This window comes from Aquarana catesbeiana, linkage group LG03, assembly GCF_042186555.1.
Source record: "Aquarana catesbeiana isolate 2022-GZ linkage group LG03, ASM4218655v1, whole genome shotgun sequence".
In the NCBI taxonomy this organism is placed as follows: Eukaryota; Metazoa; Chordata; class Amphibia; order Anura; family Ranidae; genus Aquarana; species Aquarana catesbeiana.
In genome coordinates, this window is record NC_133326.1 from 730891544 (window position 1) to 730906232 (window position 14689).

Genomic DNA, 14689 nt, shown 5'->3' on the forward strand with positions numbered 1-14689 from the left:
ATCAATTGTGATAGGGATAGATACTGTAAAATAGGCGTACAAGGATTTAATCCAGAGTATAATCTTTACAATCAAGTGCAGCTTGAGGCATAACAAAAAAATTGTACCATCATTTTTCTGTATAGTGTCTAAGAGTAACATAACATTAATTAAGAGTAAACCAAATTTATAGTGAACAAACTGTATGGGGTTGGAAAGAGAGTCATTTTCCAACCGACCGAGAAAGTTAAATCGAACCCTAGAATTTAAACTCAGTCTATGGGACAAAATTTTTCTGTCTAACAAGAGATAACATTAATAAGAACATAAAAAGATATATGAATAATCTTTTAGAAAAAATAGAAAACATTTCTCTAGTGAGAAAATATGTAGAGACTGAGAGGGGGGTCAATCATGTCGGCATAGGTGGGACGCCAAATCCAATGTCATAGAAAAGTATAACTGTGCAGCTTATGTCTAGTATTCTAGAGCTTAAAGACGGTGTAATTGTATCTATTATTGATACCTGTGAAAAAGGGAGCTAAGGAAGAGAAAAAAAAAAAAAACATAGGAATAGATCCAAAAGTCTAGTGATGTTGAAGAACACACACATATAGATCAAACTTTAGATTCATTGTACTGTTGTATACTAATACGTAATGAATAGTATGCAATAATACTACCATACCAGAGAATGAAGCAAGTAATAGTAGTATTAACTGTTATACCCAATAGGTATATTGATCTACTGAAGGTCAGGCCAAATTGTTGATTAGTATAAGAGATGAAAACCATGTTGCTGCATGGGCACATGTCTAGTGAGGATTGAGCGAAGCATACCTGTAAAAGAGCAAAAAGTGACTATGGTCTGGTTCTTTTAATTGGTATGTCTTTCCAGTATATGACACAAGATGGCAGTGTTGTGGTATGGTATAACATATAACAAAACTGTATTGAGATTATTAAAAGCCTGTGTGAAGAAAGATATTTAAGGCATGTAGTGCCATGTAGCGACAGTAGATGTCAGTGTAGTGCCATTATTCAGATAAGCTTAGAAAGTCCATCTGAATATATTTGCCTTATTATGAAGACATATATTGAATTAATACAGAATTACCATTAGTTACTCATAGATGTATGTGATTGCAAGGCCTCAATAATTAGTAAGGGTGAGTAGGCACATACCAGTTATGTACTAAACTGTAAATAATACTGAAATATATTAACCGGTTCAATACCGGGCCTTTTCACCCCCTTCCTTCCCAGACCAATTTTTAGTTTTCAGCGCTGTCGCAATTTAAACGACAATTGCGCAGTCGTGCGACGTTGTACCCAAACAAAATTGACGTCCTTTTTTCCCCATAAATAGAGCTTTCTTTTGGTGGTATTTGATCACCTCTGCGGTTTTTATTTTTTGCGCTATGAACAAAAGAAGAGCGACAATTTTGAAAAAAACACAATATTTTTTACTTTTTGCTATAATAAATATCCCAATTTTTTTTGAAAAAAAAACAAATTGTTTCCTCAGTTTCGGCCGATACGTATTCTTCTACATATTTTTGGTAAAAAAAATCGCAATAAGCGTATATTGATTGGTTTGCGCAAAAGTTATAGCGTCTATAAAAGACGGGATAGATTTATGGCATTTAAAAAAAATATATATTTTTTTTTTTTTTTACTAATAATAGCAGCGATCGCAATTTTTTTTTATGATTGCGACATTATGGCGGACACATCGGACACTTTTGACACATTTTTGGGACCATTCACATTTATACAGCGATCAATGCTATAAAATTGCATTGATTACCGTGTAAATGTGACAGGCAGTGAAGGAGTTAACCACTAGGGGGCGGGGAGGGGTTAAATGTGTTTCCTAGGGAATGCTTCTAACTGTAGGGGGAGGGGACGCACAAGGGGAGGAGACGATCAGTATTCCGCTGTTCTGGGAACACAGATCGCTCTCCTTTGAGCTGACAGGACGTGGATGTGTGTGTTTACACACACACATCCACGGTCCGGCCCGGTTAACGGGCAATCGCGGGTGCCCGGCGGACATCGCGGCCGCCGGGCACATGCACCGGGTCCCGAGCAATGCGGCGGGCGCGCGCGCCCCCTAGGCGGCCAGGAACCCGAGGCCGTCATATGACGTCCACCCAGGATGGGAGATCCCATCTGTGGACGTCATTTGACTATAGGCGGGTAGGGAAGTGGTTAATAAAAAAAAAAGAAATTTAAGTAAATTTGAATAAAATTAAATAAAATAAAATAATATGGAGTTTGCAAAAATACATAAAAATGCATGTATCAAAATTCCCACTTCTGCATAAATATAGTAGCAGATGCTCAATGACTTATAATAAGCAGTGTATTGAGGAAGTAGAAAAAAAAATCAAAAAACTCCAGAAAAAAAAAAAAAAATATATATATATATATAAAAATAAAATAAAAATATAAAAGAATAAAAATAAAAAAATTAAAATAATTGTCTTCCTGTTAAAGCTTTATGAGAGAAAGAAAAGGGGAACTAAAAAGTTTTCATAGATTTTTCTAGCTCCATTGAGCGGGATCGTGTCTTTATCTGCGTCTGTCTCCACGTGAAGCCGGGGTGTTCCAGATAGGCGCTTGGCTGTTTGTAGAGGGAGTACGTGGGAGGTTGCTGGGGTTTAGAAGACCTAATTTTATCAGGATGTCTTGACCTTCGGTGATGTTGGTGGCTGTGTAGTTGGTACCATTATGAGGAATTATTAGCTTGAAGGGGAAACCCCATCTGTAGCAGATGGGGTTTCTGTAGAGAGAACTGAGGTGATTTCTTTCAATTTTCTGCGTCTATCAAGCGTTGCCTGCGAGATGTCCGGATAGATCTGTAGCTGGACTCCATCTAACGTGATGTTTCTGATGCTCCGTGCGGCACGCATTATTTCTTCTTTAATTAGGAAGTCTTTCATACAAAGTACAATATCTCTGGGGGGTTTATCAGGCGGAGGTTTAGCTCTAAGTGCACAATGTATGCGGTCACATTTGAAGGATTCGGGGTTTTGCTCTGGTAATAGAGACTGGAATAATTTTGTGGAGTATGCGATTAAATCTGTGACAGATTCTGGGGCTCCTCTTATTCTAAGATTATTCCTTCTGTTTCTATTTTCCATATCCTCCACATGCGCCTGCAACTGGGAAAAAGCTGATGCAAGAGATTCATGTTCTCTGGAGAGATCATTACAAGCAATTGATAGTTCATCATGCTTATTCTCTAGCAGGTCAGTACGTGTTCCTATTGCTGCAATTTCCTGGGATAAGGTACAAGTGGATTTTTGTATCTCTGTTTGGAATTTAGTGAGCAGTTTAGAGTATAAAGCTTCTAAGCTGTTGTCCAAATCTGATTTAGATAAGGGTGAGTACTCGCTGCTTTTTGAAGATCCTGTGTCTGTCTGTTGTAGTTCTTTAGCAGGGGGGATGGGCGGCAGATGATGTAGGCAGGGTGCCAGCGCCATATTTAGCCACGCTTTTCTCCTTTGATCTGAGCAGATAGTGAGTGAGAGAGTTCTGTTGGCTCTTCCGTCTCTTTTTCCGAGAATTCGGCATGCACAGATGATAGTCCGCGGGGGTATCTTACTTTCAGGCCGTTTTTATGAGTTTATGGCCCCGTTTAAGTGGCTTTAAGCCCTGAAGGCACCGGAGCTCTGATTAGAAGCGGCCGCTCCGTCCCATGCCGCGCATGCACCGAGAGCCAGAAATCTAGCTTGTTTGTAGGTGACAAATACTTATTTTCCACCATAATTTGCAAATAAATTCTTTCAAAAATTACAGGCCTCTCTCATCTTTTTAAGTGGGAGAACTTGCACAATTGGTGGCTGACTAAATACTTTTTTGTCCCACTGTAGTGCCTGGGGGGTCCCTTTAATGTGCCTGTAAGGAAAAAACAAAACAAGTCAAATCACATTTAAATTGACTTGTGGTTGCAATTTCCAGCACCTGGCAAAAAAACTGAAACAAAAAAAAATGGTGTGGGGTCCCCCCCAGTTCATACCAGATCCTTATCCGAGCATGCAACCTGGCAGATCAGGAAAGGGGTGGGGAGGGGGAATGCTCGCTCAATAACTGTCAAACTGTCTTTATTTTTATTACTTTTTGACACATAGGGGGGACGGGATCTGTGGGCCCCCTCGTTAAAGGGGGGCTTCAAGATTCTGATATGCCTCCTACTGGCATACCCCCACAAACACCGGCCAGGGTTGTGGGGATTAGACCCTTGTCCATCAACATTGGGATAAGGTGCTTTGGGGCAGAGCCCACCCCCATGTTGAGGGCATGTGGCCTGGTATGGTTCAGGAGGGGGGGCGCTCACTCATCCCCCCTTTCCTGACCTGCTAGGCTGCATGCTTAGATGAGGGCCTGGTATGGACTGGGAGGGACCCCACGCCATTTTTTTTTCTTTTTTTCTTGCTGGCAATTTTATTTTCTTTATTCAGCTGTCAGCGGGGGAAACCTATTGACAGCTGATGACTCATCGGTTGTTAGGTATGCCACGGCCGGCTTCCTGACCCTGCTCCCTAACAACCAGCTTATACTGAGCCATGATTGGGCGCAAAATGCACTTTTTTCACTTTCCACTCTCTTTCCACTCTCTTCTTTGCAACATTGAGACACTTTATGCTTTTTATCTAGTATAGCACACTATTAGCAAAGCACCACATCTATCTTCTATTCTTTCCTATGTATACATGTGGGGACACACTGTGCCGATGTGAGCAGCCGCTGGAACACTTTTATCAACCATAATCAGTGGCGGCTGGTGATCCATTTTGAGGGGTGGGCACGGCAAAACTGCCCAATACCCCCGGTTTGGTAGGTTGGTCACACACCCGACCGCCGTCGCTTGATCATTAGCCCACCAGCCCCCCCCCCACACTTACCCCATCCAGGCTGCGTGCAGCACTTCCTCTTCGTTGGCTTCCCCTGCGTCTCCTCCTCCTCGGCTTAATGGCGGCTTCCCCTGCGTCTTCTCCTCCTCTTTGGTGACCAATATGATCGCTTTTCCTTTCGGCCAATCGGGACAGGCTTCCTGATTGGCATGAAGGAGAATCAGGAAGATCATATTGAATATTATTTCGCTATTGTCACACAACTGGGTGGGCTCACTGTGCTCCCGAGCCCACCCTTTTTTAAAGCCAATTAGAGCTTCAGGCTTTAATCACGTGCTTCTAAAAAAAAAAAAAACATTGGAATCCATGCGTCCGGTGCCCTGAATGTAGATTAGGGGGATGGACACATGGATTAGGGGGGCAGTGCCCCTTATGGACGGGCCACCACTGACCACAATACTATAAAGAGGGAGCACTTCGGGATTATTTCACTTTATATTGAGGAAGAACAAGGTTGCTAAAAACTGCACAGTTGCTGATATCATCCATGTTATATTGTGATGGTGGATTGATTTTAAAGTAAACAAATTTCCATTATTTTTGGATAAGGCATCATCTTCCTTTTAGGCTCGGTTCACATTACCGTGACTTGGGATCCGACTTGTAAGACCCCAAGACATGTGAAATCCCATGTTAGTCAATGAGAGCGATCTCCTAATTAGTACCACTGTAGTCACTCCAACTTTAGAGAAGGTTCCTGTACTACTTCAAGGCGACTTCTATCCCACTTGTGTCCATAGACTTTAACCTCTTGCCGACCGTATACCGTATATATACAGCGGCAAGGCGGCTCTCCTGTGCAGATTCACTCACCTGTACATGATTCTGCACTTCCGGGTCTGGGGTGCGCATGCGCGCCTCCAGCGACCCGTTACCGATGTGATTGGACGCAGCGGGAGCCAATCAGTGGGTCAGGCAGACCCAATGTTCGCTGGGAGCCGACGATCATTCCCAAGAGAGAAAGAACAGTCATCTGCCTATGTAAGAAGGGGAGGTAGAGATCCTGTGTTTCTGCTAAGCAGGAACATGGATCTCTGCCTTCCTACAGTTAAACCACCTCACCCACAGTTAGTAAGCACTCCCTAGGAACACATTTAACCCTTTGATCGCCCTTGATGTTAACCCCTTCCCAGCCAGTGTCATTAGTACAGTGACAGTGCATATTTTTAGCACCGATCACTGTATTATTGTCACTGGTTTCCAAAAAGTGTCAGTTTCCAATTTGTCCGCTGCAATGTTGCAGTCCCACTATTAGTATCTCTGCCATTACTAATAAAAAATAATGAAAATTCTATAAATCTATCCCATAGTTGCCAACCGCAATATATATTTATACGTTATGGATGAAGCTATCAGCCATAACCCCCGTGTTTTTGTTTTCAGACAGCTGGCTTTCTGAAAATGGTTCGAACAGCTCATTTGCTGCTGGATCTTTCAGAAACGGCAGGACTAGACATCCCCCCCACACACCCCGCCACTCACCGGTGTTTCTCGTGCTTATCATTTTTACCCGCGTGCATGAGAAATGATCTAACAGTGTGGCCAGCTGGTCACAGAGGTGAATAGAGACCAGATCATCTCTGATCACCTCTATGATCTTGGAGGACCGGAGCGACATGATGACGTCACTTCCAGTCTAGGGGGTTAGTAAATTATTATTTTGTATTTGATCTTCTTTTTTAAAAGTAAAGGAGAGATTTGGGGTCTTTTTGACCCCCAGATCTCTCCATATAGAGGACCCAGTGTTTGGAATCATGGACAGATCTGCCGCAAATCTGCCGTGATTTGACAGCGCTGATGTGTGAATGACAAAACTTGGAACTCAAATCGTGGTGCGGGTCTGCTGTGATTATCGCACAATAAAACGTGCTGCAATCGTGGCAACCCACATCACGGGACACATGTCGCCCAAAAATAGTTCAGGAGCTACTTTGGGGTGACGTGCGTCCCGTGATGCAGGTTGCCACGATTGCAGCACATTTTATCGTGCGACAATAGCAGCAGATCCACACCGCGATTTGAGGTGTCGTTCAAATGAATGGCACCTCAAATGCGAGTTCCGTGTTTTGTCATTCACACATTAGCGCTGTCAAATCGTGGCAGGTCTGCCTGCAATTCAAAGTGCTGTAGTGTGAATGCAGCCTGATAGGTACTGATAGGTGGCACTGATGGGCAATGATAGGTGGCACGAATAGGCAGGACTGATGGGTACTAAAAGGCAGCACTGATGCATTAAGGTGAAAACAACTTCTGTCACTCAGCAGCCCCCCAGCCCCCCCCCCCCGTTTTACTCACCTGAGCCCGTTCATTCCCACGGTGGAGACGCGCTCTACCTCTCTGCCCGTTGTCTCGGCTCTTGATTGAATAGATTGATAGCAGCGCACCCACTGGCTCCCGCTGCTGTCAATCAAATCCAATGACGCGGGCGCTGGGGCTGCGGGGCCGAGTCCGGCATTCTGTGTCTATGGACGCAAAATGATGGATTCAGGAGTGAACCCGGCAGTAACCCCCTGGAAGAGCTCTTTTTCTAGGGGGTTTCCAGATTCCAGGAGGAGCCGCGAGCGCCGCCGGGGAACCCCAGAAGACAAGGTTTGGGGCCACTCTGTGCAAAATGAACTGCACATTGGAGGTAAGTATGATATGTTTGTTATTATAAAAAAAACAAGGGTTCAGTAACCCTTTAATGCTAACCTTCTTTCCAGGGAAAAAAACACTCTAATAGGGCGTACACACGGTCGGACATTGATCGGACATTCCGACAACAAAATCCTAGGATTTTTTCCGACGGATGTTGGCTCAAACTTGTCTTGCATACACACGGTCACACAAAGTTGTCGGAAAATTCGATCATTCTGAACGCGGTGAAGTAAAACACGTACGTCGGGACTATAAACGGGGCAGTAGCCAATAGCTTTCATCTCTTTATTTATTCTGACCATGCGTGGCACTTTGTGCGTCGAATTTGTCTACACACTATCGGTAATTCCGACAACGGATTTTGTTGTCGGAAAATTTTATCTCCTGCTCTCAAACTTTGTGTGTCGGAAAATCCGATGGAAAATGTGTGATGGAGCCAACACACGGTCGGAATTTCCGACAACAAGGTCCTATCACACATTTTCCATCGGAAAATCCGACCGTGTGTACGGGGCATAAGGTTGAAACTGTGGTCCCTATATTCCAAATGCAACATAACTATGTAGCTTAAATGGTGTCTATGGAATGATTCAGTTATTTATTCAATCTCTATGTGAAATATACTGCATTTATTTTTTATCTGGAAAAATGCACGTGTTCTGTACTTTATAAAATGCGGACAAGAAAAATAAAATAGCAATACTGTCTGTGCAATATGTACAATATTCATTCTTTCCTTTTAAAGTGGACAAAAATAAACAGGTTTTTTTTGTTCTTTGTCCTAAAATCTGCATGAGATTAATTTAATCAAAGGAGGCTTTCCGGAAATATATCATTACACATGCAGTATCTGCCATATTTCTTCCAATTCTATAATATAAAATGACTTAATTCAATGTAATTCTTATTTTCAGGTAAAAAAAGTGCCCCCCCCTATATTCAATTGAGGAATACTAAAACACGCTTACGTTATGGGCAGATGATCTCTGTAAAAATTCTGCCTCTTGTCTTTGTCATAGTCTAATGCAATTCCTTTTTTTGGGTAAAAAAAGTGTCTCATGTCTCTCTCTTTCTACAGAAGCCCGCTACAAAGGATTACAGGATGTGCAGCATGTCTCTGACCTAGCAAACTAACTTTTATTTCTGGGTAAAAATGTCTCATCTCTCGATATTAAAATGCAGCCTACTAGAAGGCTTATATGATGTGCAGTGTGTCTCTGTAGGATTTCTGCCTCTTGACTCTGATTAGATCCAATGCATTTTTTATTTCTGGATAAAAAATGCCTCATTTCTCCTTCTTCAAAAAAGGCCTACCACCAAGGCTTACAGGATGTTCATCATGTCCCCATAATACTTCTTATTTATGTCTTTAATATAATCAGTGTAATATTTATTTCTTGCTAAAAAAAAACCTTCTTGATTCTCTCCCTCTTCAAATTAGACCCACTTAAAAGGTTTACATGATTTGCAGCATGTCTCTGCAATATTTCAGCATAATCACTGTAATTTTTATTTTATATATTTTTTTAAAAACTTGCCTTGTCTCTCCATCTTACATTGCTGCCAATCAAGCTGCTTACATACTCTCCAGTCACTGTGCTATTTGTCTGACTATTGTCTCTAAAATACGGCTGTGTCATTTTTATTTCTTCATAATAAATTGCCTCATCTATGGAACGTGTAACTTTATCTATTGAGGTGTATTGTACACTCTGTGATGACATTTGATTAAGGTCTGCAGACAATACAGTGTGGTACTGCATTAAATGAATACCACGTGTTGTGCTATGAAACATGTTTTGCCACTCTTTGGAAATTGTTGCAAAGTATTTAGCATTATTTTATTTAGAAAAGTAATTGTATTCTATGCATTAAGATAAAGAGCCTTCCGTGTGCAGCAGCCCCCCTCATCTCCCCTAATATTTACCTGAGGTCCCTCTAGATCCAGCAATGTTGCAGGAGTGTCTCACCCATCCGGAACTCCCCTCCTCATTGGCTAAGACAGCAGTGCAGTGCCATTGGCTCCTGCTACTGTCAATTAAAGTCAGTCAGCCAATGAGGAGAGAAAGGGGGCGGGACTGGGCTTCGGCTCCATATCTGAATGGACACAGGAAGCTATAGCTTGGCTCGGGTGCCCCCATAGCAAGCTGCTCTCTGTGGGGGCACTCAATGGTAGGGAGGGGCCAGGAGCAACGATGAGGGACTCCGAGAAGAGGAGGATCCGGGATGCTCTGTGCAAAACCATTACACAGAGCAGGTAAGTATAACACCAACACTTCACATCTACAACTGAGAAAAACTTTATTCACATTAACATCTTTCCAAATTCCTCCTTCATCACCGGGACACAACTAGCGATTATAAGATACACCATCATGATACATTATATTAGGATCCATTATAAAAGTGACAACATAGAATTCTATTTGTGATCCATTCTATGGGGACACATTATATTGGGGACACATTCCAGTTCTAGTAATCATGCATTATTATAGTGATATCATTATATTAGTGATAAATCCCATTATTTATTTCATTAGTAAATCTCGGGATAATTTCTTCATATGTTTCCTCTGAGATTTTTCCATCGATTTTCATCTCTTTCTATTTATTTGTAGTTCTATTATTTATTTATATTTCTTCACACAATAAAATAATCAATGTAACTATACACAATGCTCATGTACTGGGAGGAGCCATTAGAACAAATGCCCCGCCCATTCTATAGGTGACCCAAGAACCATACACACCCACTTATACTTTCCTTTGTTGTCCCTCCATCTAAATCCTCACTAAGTCCCCATTTTCCTGGGTATTGAGGGATCATGTGATGTTCTCCCAACATGCAGTGATCAGACCTGAGCGACCAATTGCAGGACTTACATACTGTCACATGATGGAGGGGTGACATCATCAGTCCTGTGTAAGCTCCGACATAACCCACTGTGTATCTTACAGAGGTGAGGACTCAGGGATCTGACATGGATTGATGGGGGCTATGAAAGGGGATAGAAGTGGGTCTGGGGGAGGGGCTGTGACTGCCTTAAATGAGCATGTAGCATTTAGTGCGATTTTACCGCATTTTTTTGCCACAATTTGTGTTTTACATTTTTCTACCCAACAACAAATTTTCCAAGATAAAAAGAGCTTAAAAAAAACGCAAAACACAAAGCGCGGCAAGAACGGTAAACGCGGTAAAATCGCATGTTCAAAACACAAAAAGCACTGAAAAAACACTTTAAAGCAACAGGCATAGATGTGAATTGAGCCTAAAAAATTCCCCTGACACTCTTCAAAAATGCAGAGGCACAAAAATGCATTGATGTGAACGTGTTCCATAGGGATCCATGTTAAAAAAAATGAAAAAAATGCATTGGCCTGAATGGAGCCTTCAACACAAAAAGGTTTTTGCTTTTTATGGTACAATAGGCTTCAATGGAGAAGCTGCAGAAAAGCATGTAGTGCATTTTTACAGCGTTTTTACTGCAATTTTGCCGCAATTTGCATTTTGAAATCTGCTCAAACAGCAAATTATCTAAAAAAAATTTAAAAAAAAAAAAACCCGTGGAAAGCACAGCGAAATGGAAGGCTGAAACGCAACCTGCATAGGTGTGAATGGAGCCTAATGCTCCCTACATACGATTGGAAATTCCGCCAGCAAAAATCGTATGTGAGCTTTTGGTCAGAAATTCCGACCGTGTGTTTGCTCCATCGGATTTATGCTGGCGGAATCCCCACCAGCAAAAGATTGAGAGCAGGTTCTCTATTTTCCCGTTGCAAAAAGTTCCTATCGGAAATTCAGTTTGTATGCAATTCGGACGCGCAAAAAAATACACATGCTTGGAAACATTGACCTTAATTCTCTCGGCTCGTCGTTTTTTCTGCCGGAAATTCTGATCGTGTGAATGGAGCCTTAGTCTGGGATGAGACTTGTGGGATGCGGGAACCAGTGCAATTCCTGTGCGGGTTCCCTCATCACACCTCAATCACCGGACGTTCACACTGACATCTGAGAACCGCTGCGGGGGCTCAATGGAAAGTTAAAGACACCCCCAGATCGCTTCACAGATCGCAGTGCAAACGCTGAAATGGCGCAGGAATCGGATTGTATAGATGTGACACCCAATGTGATCCGATTCCAGTGAGGACCAAAAAAAGGGTCCGGCACCATTTTGGTGTGAATGTGATTTCAGTCACACAGTTTGTACGGCTGAATTCACATCACACAGACATGACATGTGATCTACACAGCAATGTGATCCCAGCCTTAGAGAGATTTCCTCTCACTTCCTGTCCTGGTGACAACAATACAATGAGTGAGAGAAATCTGTACAGGGACACAGACATATAAAAATCTGACAGGGGCTCTAAACCTTCCCCTTCCTTACTATACTAAACATATCATTCTTATTTCAGTCGGTGTTCCTGTTGGAGAGTTCCCTCATTTCCTGTCTAGATAAATGTTGTCACCGGGACAGGAAGTGAGGGGAAATCTCTGTAATGGAGCTCCGGATAGAAGAAAAAAGCTGACAGGGAATCTAATCCTGACCCACTCTGCCTAAAAAACAGTCTTGACTCTCTGATCACTTTTTTTTCTTTCAGTAATAAATATCTAGATGACGTCTTCATAGATTTCCTCTACGATTGTACCATTTATTTCCATCTCTTTGTAGTATAGATTGTATGGAGGGGGAGGGGAAGAGAGGAGAGGTGACCCCATCCTATCCCATCACAGCGACCCCACCCCCCTCTATGTTTGATCATGGCTGCCCCCCCACAGAAGGACCACATGTGGGGGAGGGGTAGGAAGGAGGAGGAGGGGGAGGAGCAGAGAGGGGGAGGGGCAGGGGGAGGAGATGGCTGATGTCACATACTGTGACAAAACACAGAAAGTATTATGTCAGATTGTCATGGAAGATAAAACTTGCAGGAAGCCCCACCCACTGCGGAGTTCTCACATCTCCCGCCTCCCCCCACATATCTTTATACCACCTCTCCATACACCTAACACAGCATGGAGGGGCTCAGTGAAGGTGGTGGTGAAGGTGTGGAGATGTCGGATCGGGTCACACAGATCATAAAAGGAGATCCGCCCGGCCTCATAATCCAGATATATTCTGACTCTGTTACTTGAGGGACTGGTGGGTAAGAGGGACCATTTACTGTCATGTGCCACTGAATACTCATCATCATCATCATCCTTGTTCAATACCCAGGACTTCTTATTATTTCCAATCACTGACTCCCCCCCTCTCCTCTCTATACTGGGGTAACACATCCCGACTCTCCATATATCTGATCCCCCGACATCCACTTCCCAGTAATGTCTCCCTGAGGAGAAACTCTGACTGCTCATCACCTGAAAAGAACAATCCTGAAATCTCTCTGGTGTTTCTGGGTGATTCTGGTTCCTATCTGACTTGGATACAGTTTTCCTGTCTTCTGATATCTGTAGATTATTATTAGCTGTGTTTCCATCCAGTAATATGTCTGCAGCTCCCTGTATATAGTATACATATACCTCTCTTATTATATCAGATAAACCTGTGTGTAAGACCCCCGCCACATCCAGACCCCCTCCATCATGGAGGAGCTTCTCATGTCTCTCTCTGTCCTCATTATCTCCATCCTCAGTATCACACAAGTCACCTGTGTCTGATTCCTGTAAGACAGTCAGTGGATCCGTCATGTTACACAGCTCCTCAATGTGACGCAACTTCCTGGACAGCTCCTCCTTCTTTATTTCCAGATCCCGGATGGAGATGGAGATCTGCTCTGCCCTCCTGGAGATGTTCCTCAGGATTCTCTTTTCCAGGTTTTCCAGACGTCTCCTGAGATCTCTAAACAAGACAGTGACTCTCTCGGTGTCACCAGCTGCTTCTTCTTCTACTTTCCTCCTGTGTTCCTGCAGACTCTGGACTCTTTCCTCCGTCTCCTCTCTCTTTGTCAGAAGATTCTGCAGAACATTCCTCAGTGTCTCCTTCTTCTTCTCAGAAGCCTCATCCAGTGTCTCCACCTGGTGTCCCTGATGTTCTCCAGCCAAACTGCAGGACACGCAGATACAGGCGTTATCTTTGGTGCAAAAATACTTCAAAACTTCCTTATGGATGGAGCATTTCCTGCTCTCCATGGACAAGGTGGGGTCACATAAGATGTGTTCTGGGGACTTTTTGTGGACTCTTAGGTGTTTATCACACAGAGAAACCTCACAGTGTAGACAGGATCTAACAGCAGGTACAGGAGAGTCCCCACAGTAAGTACAGAAGACCCCGGACTCCTCCCGATCTGGGTGAGCAGACAGGAAAGTCTCTGCTATGTTACGTAGTGTTATGTTCCTGTGCAGTGCAGGACGACTCCTGAACCTTTTTCTGCATACAGGGCAGAAGAAATCTCCAGACCCCCCCTGTGTATCCAGCACACGATCAATACAGTCCCAGCAGAAGTTATGTCCACATATCAGCATTGCAGGATCGGTATAAATGTTCAGACAGACGGAACATTTCAGCTCAGCTCTCAGATCACCAGACGCCATTGCTGACAGGGGAGGAGAAATGAAACTGAGAGTCTCTGACACCAGAGAGGAATGTGGATGGGGGAGGGGTGACATCCTCCTACACAGGGTGAGGCTGGATGAATATTATAGGACACGGAGATCAGAGTACAGAAGGGAGAAGATTAGTTTTGCAGTAGTAATGATAATTATACCTCCCAACATTAGAAGAGAGAAAGAGGGAAAGACGGGATGTGGAGAAGACATGCGGAGCACTAAGTACAATGACATGAAAAGTGGAGATGACTACATCATGATTAAAAGGAAATTGGTTATATAACCACTTGACCTCCAGAAGATTTACCCCCTTCATGATCAGGTAATTTTTTGCGATACAACACTGCGTTACTTTAACTCATAATTGCGCGGTCATGCAACATTGTACATAAATTACATTTATATAATAGAGCTTTCTTCTGGTGGTATCTGATCACCACTGCATTTTTTTTGAGCTATAAAAAAATAAATAAACAACAATTTTGGAAAAAATATATTTTTAGTTTCTAATCATTTTTATTAGAATTTTTGCATACCATACAGGAAGTTGCATACATTTCTAATGAAGTAAGAAAAGTTACACAGAAAGTATCTTACATTT

At 42.8% G+C, this 14689-nt stretch overlaps 1 protein-coding gene across 1 annotated transcript; it reads right to left on the reverse strand.

Moving 5' to 3' along the window:
- Positions 1-9822: 9822 nt before the first annotated feature.
- Positions 9823-14163, reverse strand: LOC141133813 (E3 ubiquitin-protein ligase TRIM39-like). Its single transcript, XM_073623372.1, has one exon. It carries the CDS (start codon positions 14146-14148, stop codon positions 12496-12498), a length of 1653 nt encoding a protein of 550 aa, XP_073479473.1. The 5' UTR covers positions 14149-14163; the 3' UTR covers positions 9823-12495.
- Positions 14164-14689: the final 526 nt, after the last annotated feature.

Excerpts from the sequence above, each read along its gene's own strand:
- LOC141133813 (XM_073623372.1), bottom strand. The coding sequence starts at position 14,148 with ATGTCACCCCTCCCCCATCCACATTCCTCTCTGGTGTCAGAGACTCTC.